General features: G+C 42.2%; 1 protein-coding gene across 5 annotated transcripts in view; it reads right to left on the bottom strand.

The window, feature by feature from the left end:
* KIF5B (kinesin family member 5B) overlaps positions 1–19,151 on the bottom strand; it is a 77,150-nt gene that overhangs the window by 39,607 nt on the left and 18,392 nt on the right. For all 5 annotated transcript variants that reach the window (XM_036351102.1, XM_036351110.1, XM_036351074.1 and 2 more), the window contains exon 2: positions 18,699–18,786. In XM_036351102.1, coding sequence (XP_036206995.1) covers positions 18,699–18,786 — 88 coding nt within the window. The remainder of the gene's footprint in view (positions 1–18,698; positions 18,787–19,151) is intronic.

Here is a 19,151-nt window from a genome sequence, read left to right as displayed (position 1 = left end):
ACAAGTGAACACAATCACAAAACCATCTAAAATCTATGGGATACAGCAAAAGTAATCCTGAGAGGTAAGTTTATAGCACTACAGGCCTATCTCAAAACACAAGAGAAGCTGAAACCGGTTTGGCTCAGTGGATAGAGCGTCGGCCTGTGGACTGAGGGGTCCCGGGTTCGATTCCAGTCAAGGGCATGTACCTGGGTTGCGGGCATATCCCCAGTGGGAGATGTGCAAGAGGCAGCTGATCGATGTTTCTCTCTCATCAATGTTTTTAACTCTCTATCTCTCTCCCTTCCTCTCTGTAAAAAATCAATAAAATATATTAAAAAAAAAAACACAAGAAAAATTACTAATAAACTATTTAACCCTACAACTTAAAAGAATTAGAAAGAGAGCAACAAGAAGAGCCCAGAATAAGTAGAAGGAAATAATAAAGATTAGAGCAGAAATAAATGGCATAGAGAATAAAAAAATAAAAAGAAAAAGAAACACACAATACAAAAGTTCAATAAAACGTACAGCTGGTTCTTTGAAAAGATAAACAAGATTGATGACCCTCTAGCCCAGCAGTTCTCAACCTGTGGGTCGCGACCCCTTTGGGGGTCGAACAACCCTTTCACAGGGGTCACCTAAGACCATTGGAAAACACATATATAATTACATATTGTTTTTGTGATTACTCACTATGCTTTAATTATGTTCAATTTGTAACAGTGAAATTGGGGGTCACCACAAATGAAGAACTGTATTAAAGGATCACGGCATTAGGAAGGTTGAGAACCACTGCTCTAGCCAGACTCCTCAAGAAACAAAGAGAGAGGATAAATAAACAAAATCAGAAAGGAAAGAGGTGAAGTAATAACTGACTCCATAGAAATATAAAAGATTGTAAGAAAATACTAAGAGCAAGTATATGCCAACAAGCTGCACAATGTGGATGAAATGGACAAATTCCTAGAAAAATACAACCTCACAAAACTGAATCAGGAAAAAAAAATCACAAAACCTGAATAGTCCAATAACAAGTGATGAAATAGAAGCAGTAATAAAAACACTCCAAGCAAACAAAAGCCCTGGTCCGGATGGCTTCAGAGAGGAGTTCTACCAAACCTTCAAAGAACCACTAATACCTATATACCTATCCTCAAACAAAAAGTCCAAGAAGAAATACTTCCAATCTCTTTCTATGAGGCTAGCATTATCCTAACTCCAAAACCAGGTAAAGACACTACAAAGAATGAAAACTATGGGACAATAACTGATGGACATAGATGCTAAAATCTTTAACAAAATATTAGCAAATCTGGTCTACAATATATTGAAAAGATCATACACCACAACCAAGTGGGATTTATCCCAGGGATGCAAGGCTGGTACAATATTGCAAAGCAATAAATGCAATACATCACATACACAAAATGAAAGACAAAAACCACATGATCAGCCCCTGGCCGGTTTGGCTCAGTGGATGGAGCGTCGGCCTGCGGACTGAGGGGTCCCGGGTTCGATTCTAGTCAAGGGCATGTACCTTGGTTGCAGGCACATCCCCAGTAGGGAGTGTGCTGGAGGGAGCTAATTGATGTTACTCTCTCATCGATGTTTCTAGCTCTCTATTCCTCTCCCTTCCTCTCTGTAAAAATCAATAAAATATATTTTTAAAAAACCACATGATCATATCAATAGATGCAGGAAAAGCATTTGAAAAAATCTAACACCCTTTCTTGATAAAAACTCTCAGCAAAGTGGAAAAACAGTAATTATACCTCAACATAATATAGGCCATATATGACACACCTACCACCAACATTATATACCCAATGGGCATAAACTAAAACTATTTCCCTTTAGAACAGGAACAAGACAGGGATATCCACTTTCATCACTCTTATTCAACATAATACTTGGAATTTCTACCACAGAGATCAGACAAGAAGAAAACACAACAGTCATCCAAATTGGAAAGGAGGAAGTAAAACTCTCATTATTCACACATGACATGGTATTGTACAAAAAAAATCCTGAAGACTCTACCAATTACTATATTTAATAAAAGAATTTGGCAATGTAGCAGGATACAATTTTAACACCCTGATATTTATGGCATTTTTATAAACCAATAATAAATTCTCAGAAAGTGAAACAAAAAACAATCTCATTTACCATAGAAATAAAAAAATTAAGATACCTAGGAATAAACTCAAGCAACAAGGTAAGAGACTTGTACTTGTACTTGGAAAACTACAGGATGTTGAAAAAAGATATAGAGGAGGATATAAAAATATATACTGTTTATGGATTGGGAGAATTAATATCATTAAAATGTCCATATTACTTAAACCAATCTATAGATTAAATGCAATCCCTATTAAATTACCAACAGCATATATCATAGATCTAGAACAAATACTCCAAAAATTTATATGAAACCAAAAAAGGACCCCAAATAGCTACAGCAATCTTGAGAAAGAAGAATAAAGTTGGAGGGATCACAATACCAGATATCAAGTTATACTACAAAGCCACCGTAATCAAAACAGCCTGGTATCAACACAAGAATAGACATATAAATCAATGGAACAACACAAAGACCCAAGAAATAGACCCAACCCATTATGCTCAATTAATACTTGACAAAGGAGGGAACAGCATACAATGGAGTCAAGATAGTCCCTTCAATAAATGATGAGAAAACTGGACAGGTATATGCAAAAAAAAAAAAAATGAAACTAGACCATCAACTTATACCACACACAAGAATAAATTCAAAATGGGTAAAAGACTAAAATGCTCCTCAGCAGAAACTCTACAAGCCAGAAGACTGTGAAACCAAATACTGAAATGTCTGATAGAAATTACAAGCCAGGAATAATATATCCAGCCAAATTATGTTTTAAATATAAAGGAGAAATAAAGAAGTTCCCAGACATCCAGATGTTGAGGGATTTTATCACCAGAAAACCTTCATTGCAGGAAATACTCAAGGGAGTTATTCCACCTGAAACAAAGCACATAACGTTACAACTCTATAAGATCACCAAAAAACTTACAGCATAAACAAGATAATTTGTGACAACAAAACCATAAAAGGAGAGGGGGAAAGTTCTGAACTGGCAAAGGAAGGTGAAGATCAGATGCACTCAAAAGAAAAAACAACTATGGTATATACACTGAGTGGCCAGATTATTATGACCACCCCATCAGTACTTCGTTGGGCCACCTTTTGCCTTCAATACTACGGCGATTCTTCTTGGCATTGACTCCACAAGATGTTGAAAGGTGATGTGAGGAATCTGACACCATGCCTGAATAGCAATGTCCAGTTCTGTGAGATTTGATGGTTGTAGAACCAGCTGCTTGATGGCTCTTTTAACTTCATCCCACAAATGCTCAATTGGATTGAGATCTGGTGATTGTGGGGGCCACCTAAGCAAGGTAAAGTCTCCCTCATATTCTTGAAACCACTCCTACACAATATGAGCACCGTGGCATGGCGCATTGTCTTGTTGGAAGAAGCCATCTCCATTGGGATACGCCTTCAACATGATAGGATGAACTTGATCAGCAATGATACTTAGGTATGTTGTGCTATTCAGACATTGTTCCACACGAATTAAAGGGCCCAAATCATGCCAGGAAAACATGCCCCAAACCATAACACTGCCCCCACCAGCTTGAAGAGTTGTACTCATGCATGTGGGGTGCATGCTTTCATGCTGTTTCCGCCAAATTCTCACTCTGCCATCTGCATGATGCAACTAGAAATGTGATTCAGCGGACCACATGACTTTTCCAATGCTCGCCTGAACAATCCTTGTGTTCCTGTGCGAATTGGAGAAGTTTTATCTTGGTAACTGCAGACAGCAAAGGTGTTTGACAGGCGTTTGGCTGTTTTCCTGATATTCGTTCCATGGCTCTGAGTGCCAACAATCATCCCACGTTCAAAGGCTGTTAAACTGCATTGTTTACCCATATCTTTAGAAAAAAATCACTTGTACTGTCGTGGTAAACAACCTGCTACCCGATTTATAATGGTCTGGCCCTCTAGCAACTTCAGCGCGAAATTATAGCTAATTTGCCTACAAACATTAGGTGGTCATAATAATCTGGCCACTCAGTGTATATGCAGCTTCATTTTTTATAAACCTCATGGGAACCACAGACAAGAATCCCCAAACCAGGACTTATAGCTCAAAAAACAAAACAAAAGACGAAACAGAGGAAAGAAATATTGAATACTACTAGATAAAAACAACAGACAGAAACATAAAGGAAAAAAAAACCCAATGGAGGCACAGACCAGAAAACCAAAAGATAAAATGGCTAAGTCTTCATTCATCAATTAATTACCCTAAATGTAAATTGTCTGAATTCACCAATAAAGAAGTACAGAGCAGCAGAGTGGTCAAAAAACAAAACCCATGTACTACTATTTGTAATACTGTAAACAATCAAAAAAACAAACAAAACAAAACCCCAAGCATATGTTACCTAGAAGAGACACATCTAAGCTACAAAGACAAAGGTAGATTCAAAGTAAAAGGGTGGAAAATAATTCTCCATATAACATTCACAGAAAAGCAGGTATAGCCATACTTACATCTGACAAAATAGATTGCAAGACAAGAGACAAAGATGGATACTTTATAATGATAAACGGGATCCTACATCAAGAAAACATACATGAAACTTCATATATATATATATATATATATATACACACACACACGTGCGCACATACACACACACACACACACACACACACACACACACACACACACATATCCAACCAGAGAGCTCCAAAATATATAGAACTACACACAGACCTAAACAATAGCTCCAACAAAGGTTTAATTTCCAAAATTTATAAAGAACTTGTAAGACTCAGCATGAAACAAACAATCCAATCAAAATGTGGGCAGAGGATCTGAAAATACACCATACAAATAGCCAAGAGATATATGAAAAGATGTTCAACCTGACTGGCAATTAGGGAAATGTAAATCAAAACTACCATGAGATACCACCTCACACCTGTTAGAGTGGCCATTATCAACAAAACAAGCAATAACAAGTGTCGGAGAGGTTATAGAAAAAAGGGAAACCTCAGTCACTGCTGGTGGGAATGTAGTGGTTGTACCACTATGGAAACTACTCTAGCGAATGTTCAAAAAATTAAGAATAGAGCTACCATATGACTCAGCAATCCCTAACTCGAATTCACGTATTCAAAAAGATATATGCATCCCTATGTTCATCGCAGCATTATTCATGGTGGCCAAGATATGGAAACAACCAAAGTGTACCGAGACTGAGGACTCAATAAAAAAGATGTGGTACTTATACACAATGAAATACTACTCAGCCATAACAAAGGATGAAATACTGCCATTTGCAACAACATGGATGGACCTTGAGAACATTATTTTAACCCCTAGTGTGCCGGGGAGCATGATCGCGCTCCTCCTGTCTTTCACCAAAAGTGCCGGGAGCGTTATCGCGCTCCTCCTACAGTGTCACTATTACATGCTAGTAGTTCACTCTTTATTGACAGACGGCACCTAAGTGCAGAAAACAAATGTAGTAAAGGTTTCCTTAAGTTTTTGAATATGTAACTTCATTTACTTGCGATTCATAATTTTTTTCCTAAACTGCTGTAAAATCAGCAAAAATGCCTTGGCAATTTTAGCATAGTTCCTAGGATATTGGTTGGCACTCAAAGGATTAAGTGAAATAAGTCAGTCAGAAAAAGCTAAAAACTGTATGATTTCACTCATATGTAGGATATAAAACAAACTCGTGAACACAAAGAGCAATTTGGTGATTGCCAGAGGGAAGGGGTCTGGAGGAGAAGGGGATCCTATATAATAAAGAGGTAATATGCAAATTAACCCTCACACCGTAATGCCATCACAAGATGGTGCACACAGTGGGGCCGGGGCTGGTGGCCGCTTTGTGAGGCTTCTGCAGGGGTTTCCATGGCCCCATGTATCCGGAGGCAGGGAACTGGGGTGGCACTCCAGGACTCGGGGCCGTCCTGTGGCGTGCCGGCCACGCAGGGCGGGACTCTGGGACTCAGACAGGAGGGGCAGAGCCTGGAACCATAGGAAGGAGCTCAGGCGCTGGCCCTGTGGGTAGGGGTGTGGCCTTGGCCTAGCCCAGAGATTGCGGGAGGGGTAAACTCAGGCACAGGAATTACTAGAGTTAAAAGCAGGGACATGGGAACAAGAGACAGATGGGAAGTCAGCAGAATGAGGGTGAACACCAATAGAGAGTAGGGGCCATGGAGTAGTGTATGCAAGGACATGCTCTGAACATGAGGGCGTGCCTGGTCTGTAGGGCGTAGCTTTGCTGCCCTCATAGGTGTCGGGAAGAAAGTCCTGATAGAAGCAGGTTTGAACCCAGGCGGAGGGAAGGGCCAGGGCCAAGTTAGCTTGCAGGCACTCGACCATGGAAGAGGCTCTGAGCAAAGCTGAGGTGCCCTTAGGGGGCGTGGCCAGGACTTGGAGTAAGGTGCTGTTGGGTGGACGGGGGGCGTAATGTGAATAAGTGAAATGATGTGACAGGCATGAGGGGCGTAGCAAAGCGTAAGGGGGGTAGCCAAGATGGCCACCCACATGAACCTCATCCCAGTGGCAAGTGCAGGGGTTTGTGCTCAGAGCGTTCGGGTAAGGTCCCATGGCACAGGGGGGAGGAGGTTCCCGGGTCTCGCACGATTTCGCACTACGGATAACTAGTACTAATATAAGGTGACAGGATAAGATTTTACTTTGGGTGGTGGGCAAATGGTGCAATATACAGATTTTGTAACATAGAAACCCACACCTGAAACCTCTATGTTCATGTTGGCTGATGTCACCCCAATCAATTTAATAAAATAGATAAAAAGACTAGCTCAGACTTTACTCCTTCCTCCAACCTAACTCTACAACCAAGCCCAAATAAACCTAGGTAAGAGTCCCATCCTATGTGTTCTTATGGTATCTGATTTAATTATAATACTTACTGCTGTCTGTTGCAACTGTCACTTTAGTTGTCTGCCTTCCTCATCAGAGTGTCAAGTCCTTGAGGCTGGCGTGTGTTTAATTCCTAGCACAGTGCCTGGCACTTAGTAGGAACTCAAATGCTTGCTGAGTGATCATTATTATCGCTAACACACAGCATCTTTCTAAAGCTTCCCTCCACCTTTTAAATATACTTTTGTCATTCTGGTGAAAAACAGAGGGCAATTATGAACATATATTACTTCTTTCATACTTTATAAACAAGAAAAACATATTTATCAAGTGAGACAATAGCGTATCACTTTCTAAAAGTAGCTTAATCTCTCTGAACTTTACCTTCCTCATTAGCAAAATATATGTTTAGGGGAAAATTAAGAATTAGAAGTCACTATATAAAATTATTAATGTTGACACTTAGAGTATACAATGTGCCAGACTCAAATAATTTTTCATATTGCAATGTATTTAAGTCTTACAACGCCCCTGCAAGGTATTATTTTATATTTTTAGTTAGTAACATTTTACTGAGGCATGAAGAGATTAAATAACTTGCCTATAGTTCCATAGCTAATAAGATAGAGCTGGGATGTAAACCCATACAGACTCTTAAACCATTAGAATATGTTATCTAGTAACAAAGAACTTATATAAATATATGGCAAGCTACATCTGAAAAAATTAAATGTGAATTCAGTGGTAGACAGTCCAGGTCAGGAAACCATGGTTAGAAACTGCAGCATGTATGATGGCCTGATATGATGCCTGGCAGATAGTAAGCACTGAATAGAGGGGAAACAAATTTGCAGACAACACTCAGATTCTGAATTCAAAAGAGAATACAAGTTGGTAAGCCTTGTTAAAAAAAAAAAAATCTATCTAATGAATCTACATAAAATTACATACTTATACAGAAAATGATGAAACAACGCAACCTCAGTGGACTGTCAGGGGCCCAGAGAGTACTAGCAGCTTTCAGGTTATTCCCAGTAACTTGCTCATCAAATCCATAACTCAGATGAAATACCAGCGGGCCCATCATTTTGCTGATCCTTGCCTATCAACAGTTACTAACTTTGCCCTTTGACCTGATCTGTTCACCAAAGGCTGTCCCAAGTTCAAACTACCATGTATTTAATTGGTTTACTGTCCTCACACCTCACCAGACCCCCACCACCTACCTCTACCCCATCTCTTTCCTTATATCTATGTATTTAATTGGTTTACTGTCCTCACACCTCACCAGACCCCCACCACCTACCTCTACCCCATCTCTTTCCTTATATCTATGCATTTAATTGGTAAGTCCACCATATTCATATCCTTATCCAGACAAGATTCACTACATCTCGGCTCCTTCAAAATAAAAGAGAGCATTTGGGTGAAGATAAAAGGCATAAGTCATAGCCACGTGATACTTTTCTAGTATAAATTACAAAGCTGGCAAAGAAGCAGGATAGAGACAGTGACAAAAAGTTTCTATTGTAACAAATGCTTGAAGTCTAATTTTATAGAGTGAAAACATCATAGGCTATGCTTTGTCCTAAGTACTGTTATGATTGATTAAACTAAAAATAATTTTCCTTCTCAGAAGATGGAGGAAACAAAGTAGCAATTTACATCTGTTGTGCACTTACTTTTGCCCTGGGTAAAGTACTTTTCCAGAATCATCTTTTCAAATTACCATAATTCCCTTATTTTGCAGAAGAGGAAAGGGAGAGTTAGAAAGGCATAGAAAGGTTAGGTTAAGTTGCTAAAAGTCTCACATCTAGAAAGGGGCCAACCTGGACTTCAATCTAGGTTTGTCTGATTCCAAAGTCTGTGCTTAACCATAGTGCAAAGAAGAGAACTGTGAGAAAAACAAGATGATGGTGTAGGTAAACCCCAGTACTTGCCACCTCCTACAACCACATAAAAATTAGAACTAAAATACAGAACATCATTCAGAACTGCCTGAAATCCGGCTGAATGGAAGTCCTACAACTAGAGAAGTAAAGAAGAAAGCACACTGAGACTGGTAGGAGGGGTGCAGGCACAGAACAATCTATCCTATCTAATAAAAGAGAAACATGGTAATTAGCCATACCTCCGCTACCCTTCCCATTGGCTAATCAGAGCGATATGCAAATTAACTGCCAGCCAAGATGACGGCCGGCAGCCAGGCAGCTTGAAGCGAACATGAAGCTTGCTTGCTTCAGTGACGGAGGTCTCCAACGTTCCCCGCCTGCAGCTGCCAGCCTCTGAGCTTTCAGTTTGAGACATTGTTACAAACACAGAAGCTAAACAAAACCCCAGAAACCTGCTTTCAGCCAGCCAGGATCTCAGAGCTGGAGTTGAAACAGTGTTTCGATTATAGAACCCAAACAAACCAGATACCTGCTTTCAGCAGCCGAGGCCTCTGAGCTGGAGCCAAGCCTCAGAGCTAAAGCTGGCCCAGAATAAAAAAGGAAAAGAGAAAAAAAGGAGTGGTTGGGAGCTTCAGTCACCCGCCAGCCTGAAAACAGCCCTCAGCTCTTCACCCAGACTGGCCAGGCACCCCAGTGGGGAGCCCCACCCCGAAGGGGGTGTGACCAGCTGCAAACAGCCATCAGCCCCTCACCCAGGCTGGCCAGGCACCCAAGCGGGACCCCCACCCTGATCCAGGACACCCTTCAGGGCAAACCAGCCGGCCCTGACCTGTGCACTAGGCCTCTATCCTATATAGTAAAAGGGTAATATGCCTCCCAGCACTGGGATCAGCGGAGCCGCGAGGCCTCCTGGCACTGGGATCAGCATGACAGGGGGCAGCGCCCAAACCCCCTGATCGCCCTGCGGCTCTGTGTGTGACAGGGGGCGGGGCCACAACCTCCCTATCCGCCCTGCTCTGTTCGTGACAGAGGAAGGCGCCCCAACCCCCTGATCAGCCCTGCTCTGTGCCTGATAGGGGCGAGCTCCCCAACCCTCTGATCGCCCTGAGGCTCTGTGTATGACAGGGTGTGGCACCCCAACCCCCTGATCGGCCCTGCTCTGTGTGTGACAGGGTGCGGCGCCCCAACCTCCCCCACCCCATGGGCCCTGCTCTGTGTGTGACGGGGTAGAGCCACAACCTCTCCATCGGCCCTGCCCTGAGTGTGACAGTGGCGGCGCCCCAACCCCCTGATCGGCCCTGCTCTGTGGGTGATAGAGGGTGGCGCCCCAACCCCCGCCCCCCATGGGCCCTGCTCTGTGTGTGATGGGGTAGAGCCATAACCTTCCCATCGGCCCTGCCCTGAGTGTGACAGGGTGTGGCGCCCCAACCTCCTGATCCGCCCTGCTCTGTGTGTGACAGGGGGCGGTGCCTCAACTCCCCTATAGGCCCTTCTCTGTGCGTGACAGGGGGGAGCTCCCCAACCCCCTGATGGGCCCTGCTCTGTGCATGACAGGGTATGGAGCCCCAACCCCCCTGATGGGCCCTGCTCTGTGAGTGACAGGGGGCAGCGCCCCAACCCCCTGATTGGCCCTGCTCTGTGCGTGACAAGGGGTGGTGCCGCAACCTCCCCATCGACCCTGCCTTGAGTGTGACAGGGGGCGGTGCCCCAACTCCCCAATCAGCCCTGCTCTGAGCCCGACCAGGGGCTGCACCTAGGGATTGGGCCTGCCCTCTGCCACCCGGGAGCAGGCTTAAGCCAGCAGGTCGTTATCTCCCGAGAGGTCCCAGACTGCGAGAGGGCACAGACCGGGCTAAGGGACGCCCCCCTCCCCCCTGAGTGCACAAATTTTTGTGCACCAGGCCTCTAGTACATATATAAAGAGCCAGGGCCCATAACGTTCAAAACAACCAAAGGCTTGACCAAACGCCAAGCTGCGCACACATCAGGCTCGGATGGGAGGGGACTGGTGAGCGGGCTGAACTGCTGACATCTCGGGGGGTGGGGGGGCGGGAGAGAGAGAGGCAGGTCTTGCCAGCAGCCTGGGGTGGCTGATCAGCCCCGCCTCTCTGATCAGGCCCGGAGACACTGACTGGCATAGAAACCGACCAATCAGAACCTAATCTGGGTGAACTGCGAAGGCAGAACCTAAGGTGGGGGCTGAGGAGGGGTTCTAAGAGCAACAGCTGTTTGGTGTAAGGTGTAAGAAAGCGGTTCAATTTTTTAATGACCGGTTTGGCAGATTAGTGCATATGGCTGGCTATCAGTCCAGATATAGGGATTATGTATTTTGTCTGCCAAGAGCATCTACTCCTGCTGAAAAAGGCTCCCCCCTCCCCATTTAAGCAATCCTATCCTATATAATCTCTCTATACTAACAAAAGGGTAATATGCTAGACTGGGTCGACCGGCCATCTTCCGGACGTCTGACTTCCTTCTGGACAAAGCCATGGTGGTGGTGGGGCTGAGGCAGAAGCAGTTAGGGGCAATTAGGCCGGCAGGGGAGGGCAGTTGGGGGCAAGATCAGGCTGGCAGGGGGTTAGGAGCAATCAGGCAGAGGCAGTTAGGGGTGATCAGGCCGGCAGGGGAGAGCAGTTAGAGATGAGATCAGGTTGGCAGGGGAGAGCAGTTAAGGGCAAGATCAGGCTGGCAGGGGAGGGCAGTTAGGGAGGATCAGGCAGGCAGGCAGAGGCAGTTAGGGGCGATCAGGCAGGCAGGTAGGTGAGTGGTTAGGAGCCAGTGGTCCCAAATTGTGAGAGGGATGTCCGACTGCTGATTTACCGGTAGTCAGACATCCCCCAAGGGGTTCCCGATTGGATAGGGTGCAGGCTGGGCTGAGGGAACCCCCCCTTGCCATGCACAAATTTTGTGCACTGGGCCACTAGTCCAGTATAACACCCACATGTGGCGTTTTCTTAATTGGGAGGAATATCTTCTCCAAGGCTTCCTGTGAGAAGCAGAGAGTCTCAGCCCCACACCACACCACCAGCCCAGGGTTTCAGAGTGGGAAGAGAAGTCCCAGTAACTTTAGCCTGTAAAAACCAGTAGGGATTGTGGCTGAATTACACGAAAGCTGCTAGAGTCCCAGGTATTCCTCATAAAGGGCCTACACACGAACTTACAAGGTCCCACTTCCCCTGAGCTCCAGTGCCAGGTGGTGGCTTTGAGGGAATCCAGGGAGGTATGAGGAGGAACAGGACTGTCTGGCTTGGGGCAGGAACTTGGGGTCAGCTTTCTCACAGACATAGGTGCATGCAAGGGCCACTGGTTCTGTGCTTGGATCTCCCCCATCACAGAGCTGACTGGCAGTCATATGTGAGTTTCCATCAGTGTGACCACATTGTTTGGACCATCCTGGTGATTCCCTGAGTCCCTGCCCTATTCAGTGTGCAACCCTACCCAAGCTGTTTGTAGCTGCTTTTCCATATGAATGGCCAGTTCTGGCTCAGACTTCAGACTTTGCTAAAATCTCTTAAACAAGCAGCAGATGGAATCAGCATGCCACAAACCTACCAATAAAAGGCTCAAGACCCACCACTAGCAACAGCCTGCCTTGCTTCACAGTTGAGCTTCACATGGGCACTTCTAAGTATAATACAAGTAGCAGTAATCTGCAGATCTCTCTGTAGCTCCTGCCAGGTGGCCCTAGGCAGTGGCTGATTTTGCATCTCCCAGGAGGCCTGAGAGCCAGTGCACCCAGTGGATAGCTTCAGACCATACCAGATTACAACTCTACATATCCACAAGTGACAAACTCAAGGAGCAGACTCAGTGAGCACCAAAGAAAACCCAACTGAAGCAAGTCCAGCTCTTTGGCATGTCTCCTGCACAGCAGCTCTTCCACTGTAGACACAGCTGGTCCTCACAGCCAATTGGCCTAGAGCAGTGGTTCTCAACCTTGGCTGCACATTAGAATCACCTGGGAATCTTTTTGAAATTCTGATTTCTGGGCCTCATCCTCCGGAAATTCTGTTTCTTTGTTACTAATGTTGTGGCCTCACCCCATAACAAAGAAACAGAATTTCTGGAGGATGAGGCCCAGAAATCGGGATTTTAAAAAGATTCCCAGGTGATTCTAATGTGCAGCCAAGGTTGAGAACCACTGGCCTAGAGTGACACCAACAGCAATCAAGGCTCAATTACAACAAGACTGTGCACATAGCCCACACCAGGGCGCAGTGAACCTAGAGTGCCCAGCTCAGATGATTGGGGAGGCCTGAGTCACTGGGCCCTATAGGACACCTAATACACAAGGCCACTCTACCAATTCCAGGAGACATAACAGCTCTACCTAGTACGTATACACAAACACAGAGAAGCAGTCAAAATGGGGAGACAAAGAAACATATTACAAATGAAAGAAATGGAAGCAAGAAAACTATCTGATATAGAGTTCAAAACAATGGTTATAAAGTTACACAATGATTTCAATGAGAGCTTCAATGGCCTTAATGAGAGCTGCAAGGGACTTAAGTGAGACTTTCAAGGATCTTAGTGAGAATGTCAAAGACATAAAAAAGGACCAGTTGGAAATTAAGCATACACTAACTAAAATAGAGAATAATTTAAAGGGATTCAATAGTAGAGTAGAGGATGCTGAGGATCAAATCAATGATTTGGAATATGAGGAAGCAAAAAACACCCAAGCTGAAGAGCAAAAAGAAAAAAAGAATCCAAAAATATGAAGACAGTGTAAGGAGCCCTGGGACTTCACAGGTACCAACATTCACATCATGGGGGAGCCACAAGAAGAGAGAGCAAGATACTGAAAATCTATTTGAATAATGACAGAAAACTTCCCCTACTTTGTGAAAGAAATTGACTTACAAATCCAGAAAGCAGAGTCCCAAACAAGATTAACCAAAGAGGCCCAAACCAAGATAATCATAATTAAAATGTGAAAGGTTAAAGACAAAAGAGAATCTTAAAAGCAGAGAGAGAAAAGCAGTTATTAGTCATCTACAAGGGGGCACCCATACAAAGGTCAGCTTATTTCTCAACAGAAACTTTGTAGGCCAGAAGGGAGTGTCAAGAAATATTCAAAGTGATGAAAAGCAAGGGCCTACAAGGAAGATTACCCTGTCAAGCTATCATTTAGAATTGAAGGTCAGATAAAGAACTTCACAGATAAGAAAAAGCTAAAGGGGTTCATCACCACCAAATCAGTATTACATGAATTGCTGAAGGGTATTCTTTAAGAAGAGGTAGAAGAAGAAGATAAAAAATATGAACAATAAAATGGGATAAATACATATCTAGCAACTATTGAATCTAAAAATCAAAATAAATGAACAAGAAATCGAATGAACAAAATGAAGTGATGAATAAAATAGAATCACAGGCATGGAAACATGGAACAGACTGAGGAATCTCAGAGGGGTTGGGCTGGGAAAAATTAACCAAAGATCTTATATGCATACATGCATTACCTATGGACACAGACAATAAGGTGGTGAAGGCCTGGGGTGGGTGGAAACTGGGTGGAGGGGGTCAATAGGGAGAAAAGAGGGGGGCATCTGTAATACTCTCAACAACAAAGATTTAAAAAAGAATTAAAAAAAAAGTTAAGTTTAAATAAGTAAAAGAAAGAGAACCACTGTTCAGAACTTGAGTCCAAACAGGAAAGCAGGAACTTGCTGATGAAGTAAAAGAGACCAACATTTTGAGAAAAGGAGGAAAAATTCAGGGGAAAAAAATGATGTCACCTTAGAATTGTAGACAGTAATAAAACAGAACAAAAGGAGTAGAAACATGTACCCGAGACTTCAGGACAATAGATTTCAAAGAGTTCTCAGAAAGTTACATATGAGATTATGAAAAGACTAGATAATTGAGCATATACAAAAGAGATAAAAATCAATAAAATAGTATAAGAAAGGTAAAAACCCACTATAATTATACCTTACAAAAACAAAACAAAAGTTAAGGCCCTAAAAAGAGCTTTCAAAATATGCAAAAAAAGAATAATGAATGAAACCTGCATTACCTAGAAAAGATGACAAAATATTAACATATGACCTAATACAGAAGAGGTATTCCTATTTTATTACTATCTTCTCCAACAATGTCTGAAAGTGGAACAGGATAAACACTGTCAAGAGACTTTCAGGTTGAGGTAGGACAGTCAAAGAATAGTTTTAAATGAATCAAAGTTTGTTTGTTGTTTTTTTTTAATATATCTTATTGATTTTTTTATAGAGAGAAAGGGAAAGGGATAGCGTTAGAAACATCGATGAGAGAGAAACATCAATCAGCTGCCTCCTGTAACCAAGGTACATGCCCTTGACTGGAATAGAATCTGGGACCCTTCAGTCCGCAGGCTGACGCTCTATCCACTGAGCCAAACCAGTCAGGGCAAATCAAAGTTTTCAGTTATAAGAAAATAGACCAAAATTTTACAGCTACTGTATATAAGTTTTAGAAGCCATAGACATTATACTTCTTTCAAAAGAAGGGAAAATTATTCTAGGCACTGCAGACAAGATATCAAAATTCCACCAAGGAAAAGCTATGGATGAACTAACCTCATTTCCTGTTTGGATAGGGTCACTCAATTGGTACTTTGGAGAAATACCAGTCGTGTCCCACAATTTCATAAAAGAATCCAAATTTTTCATCATATTCTTGTGGATATGTTGAGAGCTAAGAACTAAATAACTGTATAGGGGAGAGAATCTGAAGGTGGTTGAATATAAAGTATGATTTATTTAACTGACAATAATCTTGTCGAGTTTTTAGAAGATTTGGCTAAGGACCATGGTCCATTAAGCATTTTATAAATGACTTTAGAATAACATTTTTCAAGCTTCAATGTCCTTAAAGAAAGACCTTATTAAAATAAAAACCTTTACCCAGCAGGTGTTGCCCAGTGGTTGAGGTTCGACCCATAAACCAGGAGGTCATGTTTCAATTCCCAGTAAGGGCACATGCCCAGCTTGCAGGCTCCATCACGGGGGCATACAAGAGGCAGCCAATTGATGATTCTCTCTCATCACTGATGTTTCTATCTATCTCTTCCTCCCCCTCTCTCAAATCAATGAAAACATACTTTAAAAAAACCTTCAATGTCCTTGACACGATAATAGACTTATCAAATATCCTGATAGCCGACTTAGATCCCTAGAAAGATAATTATAAAAACAAAACTCAAAATACCATCAAGAGTTAAAATGAACTGGAACTTGCACCTAAAAGACCTGCACTCAGATTGAAAACTTCAATATTCAAGTGTGGATTGGGGTTTCATGTTGGTTCCAACAGATGTAAAAAAGACCTGAACATTTAAATTGTCCAGGAGTTCATCTGAATCATTTACTTTATAATATTAGAAAAAGCTAATATAATCTTAGGTTTTACTGATAACAAATGTTATCACAAAGAATGTAATATAATTGTGTTCCATCATGGAAAACCATTTGATGATTACAACAAAAACTGCCACTGCTGGTTCCTTTGTTGCAATCATTTACAGAATTACAACTTAATTCTCCCTCTTTTTATGAAGATCCAGAACACTGTCTCCCATCAATAACATTTGTATTTTCATTCTTTGCTGGGGTCCCACCCCAGCAGGTCCAGGGGTTCCCCGAAGGTGTGGACGGAGTCGGCGAAGAAGGAATGACATGGAGGCAGCGTTCAGTTGATCAGCAGCCTAGCCAGGATATTTAGCCAAGTTCTGGTCAGGATCTCCAGCAAAGTTCTGGTTAGGATCTCCAGCCAAGTTCTGTGTCCATGTTCCCTCGCTAGGTTCTCCAGCCAGGTTCTGTCCAGGTTCTCCAGCCAGGTTCAGTCACCAGGTTCTAGTCAGGTTCTCTTGCCATGTTCTATCCAGGTTCTGTAGCCAGGTTCTGTCTCTAGGTTCTTCAGCCAGGTTCTCTCACTAGGTTCTGTCTCTAGGTTCTGTCTCCAGTTTCTATCCAGGATCTTTTGCCATGTTCTCTCCAGCGAAGTTCTTCTGTCTCTAGGTTCTGTGTCTAGGTTCTGTGTCCTGTTGTCTTGTTACATCTGTATTTATACCAGTTGATTCCAATCCTATCAATCTCTATTCCAAAGGTTAGGGCGTTTCTTATCTCCATTCCAGGGAGTAAAGATTATGTAGCTTAAGCATGATTGTTCGTAGTTAAAGTGATTAATTACCCGCCTGGCACTTAGTTAAGGGGTTTTATTCCCTCCCTAACTTCAGGGGAAAATCCCTACCTGGGGAAACAACCTTTCTCAGAGAGGTGACCTTGGTTAAAACACATAGTGCCAAGAAGGTGAGCAAACATATTAAGAACAGTATGCCATATATGCCAGGTCCCTTGAAACAGCAAGGATGGAATGGCTCCAGGCAATTCTTGGTGGTTTCAATGTCAATATAGATGATTCCACTAAAATTCCCTGGCTTTTCAGATACCTGATCCAATTTTCTCCATGATCTTTTTCCGCCCCCCCGCCCCCCCCCTCCATGATCTTATTCTTTACTCCTTTAGATGCCAACTCTATAGGGTCACAATGTAGGGCCTTTTCATTACTAACTGTACTGCCTCCCTAATCACAATTTCAAGTATCTACCTCCCATTATTCCTTCTTGGACCCTGATTTCAACAAATTTTTGACTCTACTGAGACAATTACACCACCTTTCCCTCATATGTGCATCCCTTATTTCCTCCTTCCTCTCACCCACCTTAGATGCCATGGTTCACCATTATCATCACTCTCTTGACAACATCTTCAATTCTCTTGTCCTTCTCTTCCCCTTTTGTACTCACCTGGCAAAACCCCAACTGGGTAAAGTCAACTCTTCTGGAAACTAACCTCAAGTGAGCCCTTCATGCTACCTGGCAATATTTCCGTATTTTCCTAATGCACTCACTTCTATACTGACAGACAGCTGACTTCCTTTACCTGGAACCTCCTCCCCCATCCTCAATTTGTGATGACTTTGCTTCCTATATAATAGACAAAATGAAATTAATATGAAGAAAACATCTACATTTTCCCTCCATCGTATCTATAAACCTACTTCTATCAACAAACTCTACCTTCTCTCCTGTTACTGTCTGTGCTCCTACTAAATCCTAACCTCTGAATCCCAACCTAGCTACCCTGGTGAATGCTACAAAAAGATAAATTTTGCCCCAATTTAAGCAGAACTTTTTTAACAATTAGAACTTCCAAAAAACGGAATAAGTCATAAAATAATGGCTACTTAACTGTAAGATCTCTTTGAGAAAAGGGATTTATGTCACTAGAAGTCCAGATAATCACTTAACACCCACTCAGCTCTAGAGTTCTATGGTTTTAGAAAATATGATATTGAAAAATATCCTAGTATAAGTTAACAGTATTACCTGGAATGTGAATACTTTTCTCACCCCTGGTGACTCGGGTTAATTACTCAAAGATTTCCCTGCTGATTACAAGTCTTTATGGAAGGAATAACGACGAAATGGAAGAATGACTGCCATTATCGACTATTTTTTGAGAAACCCATCTAGCTATCTTATTTTCATTCTCATGCTGCTGTATTTCTAAAATTGCTACCTTAGCAACTAACCTGGGAATATCTAATAGAAATGCATCTTTCAATAACAGTACAGTATAATACTATAATTCTTACAACAACATCATGCACTAAGCACTGTATATAAATTAAGTCATGGAATTTAGGCAAATACTAATTACATTTGACCTTTTTACTAGTTAATTGCTGAAAAAAAGTTGTTTAAATAAGAAAAAGGACATTAAAATGAAAAAGAGAATGTTGGGTAAATGGCATGATTGCGAACAAAATTTTACTTATTGCTGGGACAACTTAGCAGATTAAATATATTCACCTTTAACAATCTTCTTTGCACAGTCATTATACACTTGCTCTTGCGATGTGTTTGATTGGAATACCCGGTCAAATGCATAAGGCTTGGTCTGAAAAACAAAAATGAAAGTTTCAACTACACAAATTAAAATGGATTTCTAAGCTTCTTTAAAGATATCAACATATATTTAACCTTCACAACAGAATACCTATTGTGAAGTTTCATGTCATAGAAACTTTGTGGCACAAACCTTAGGGATCACCAAGAACAGATCCACTAAAATAAACTCTACAAAAATAAGAATGTCTGCTTTAGTCTTTGTTATATTTCCAGGGTCTAACACACTAATGATAATTAGCACTATTATGGTAGGCACTTGAATACTGCCAGTGAATTCTGATTTGATGAGTGTCTATGCTGGCAGTGGTTGAGACTGTATTTTTACTATTAATATCATGCTTGGCTGATGTGGCT

The sequence above is a fragment of the Myotis myotis genome, unplaced genomic scaffold (genome assembly GCF_014108235.1).
Source record: "Myotis myotis isolate mMyoMyo1 unplaced genomic scaffold, mMyoMyo1.p scaffold_m19_p_1, whole genome shotgun sequence".
NCBI classification, from domain to species: domain Eukaryota; kingdom Metazoa; phylum Chordata; class Mammalia; order Chiroptera; family Vespertilionidae; genus Myotis; species Myotis myotis.
Note: the sequence above shows the minus strand (reverse complement) of the source record. Positions and strands in the feature narration are given on the sequence as shown.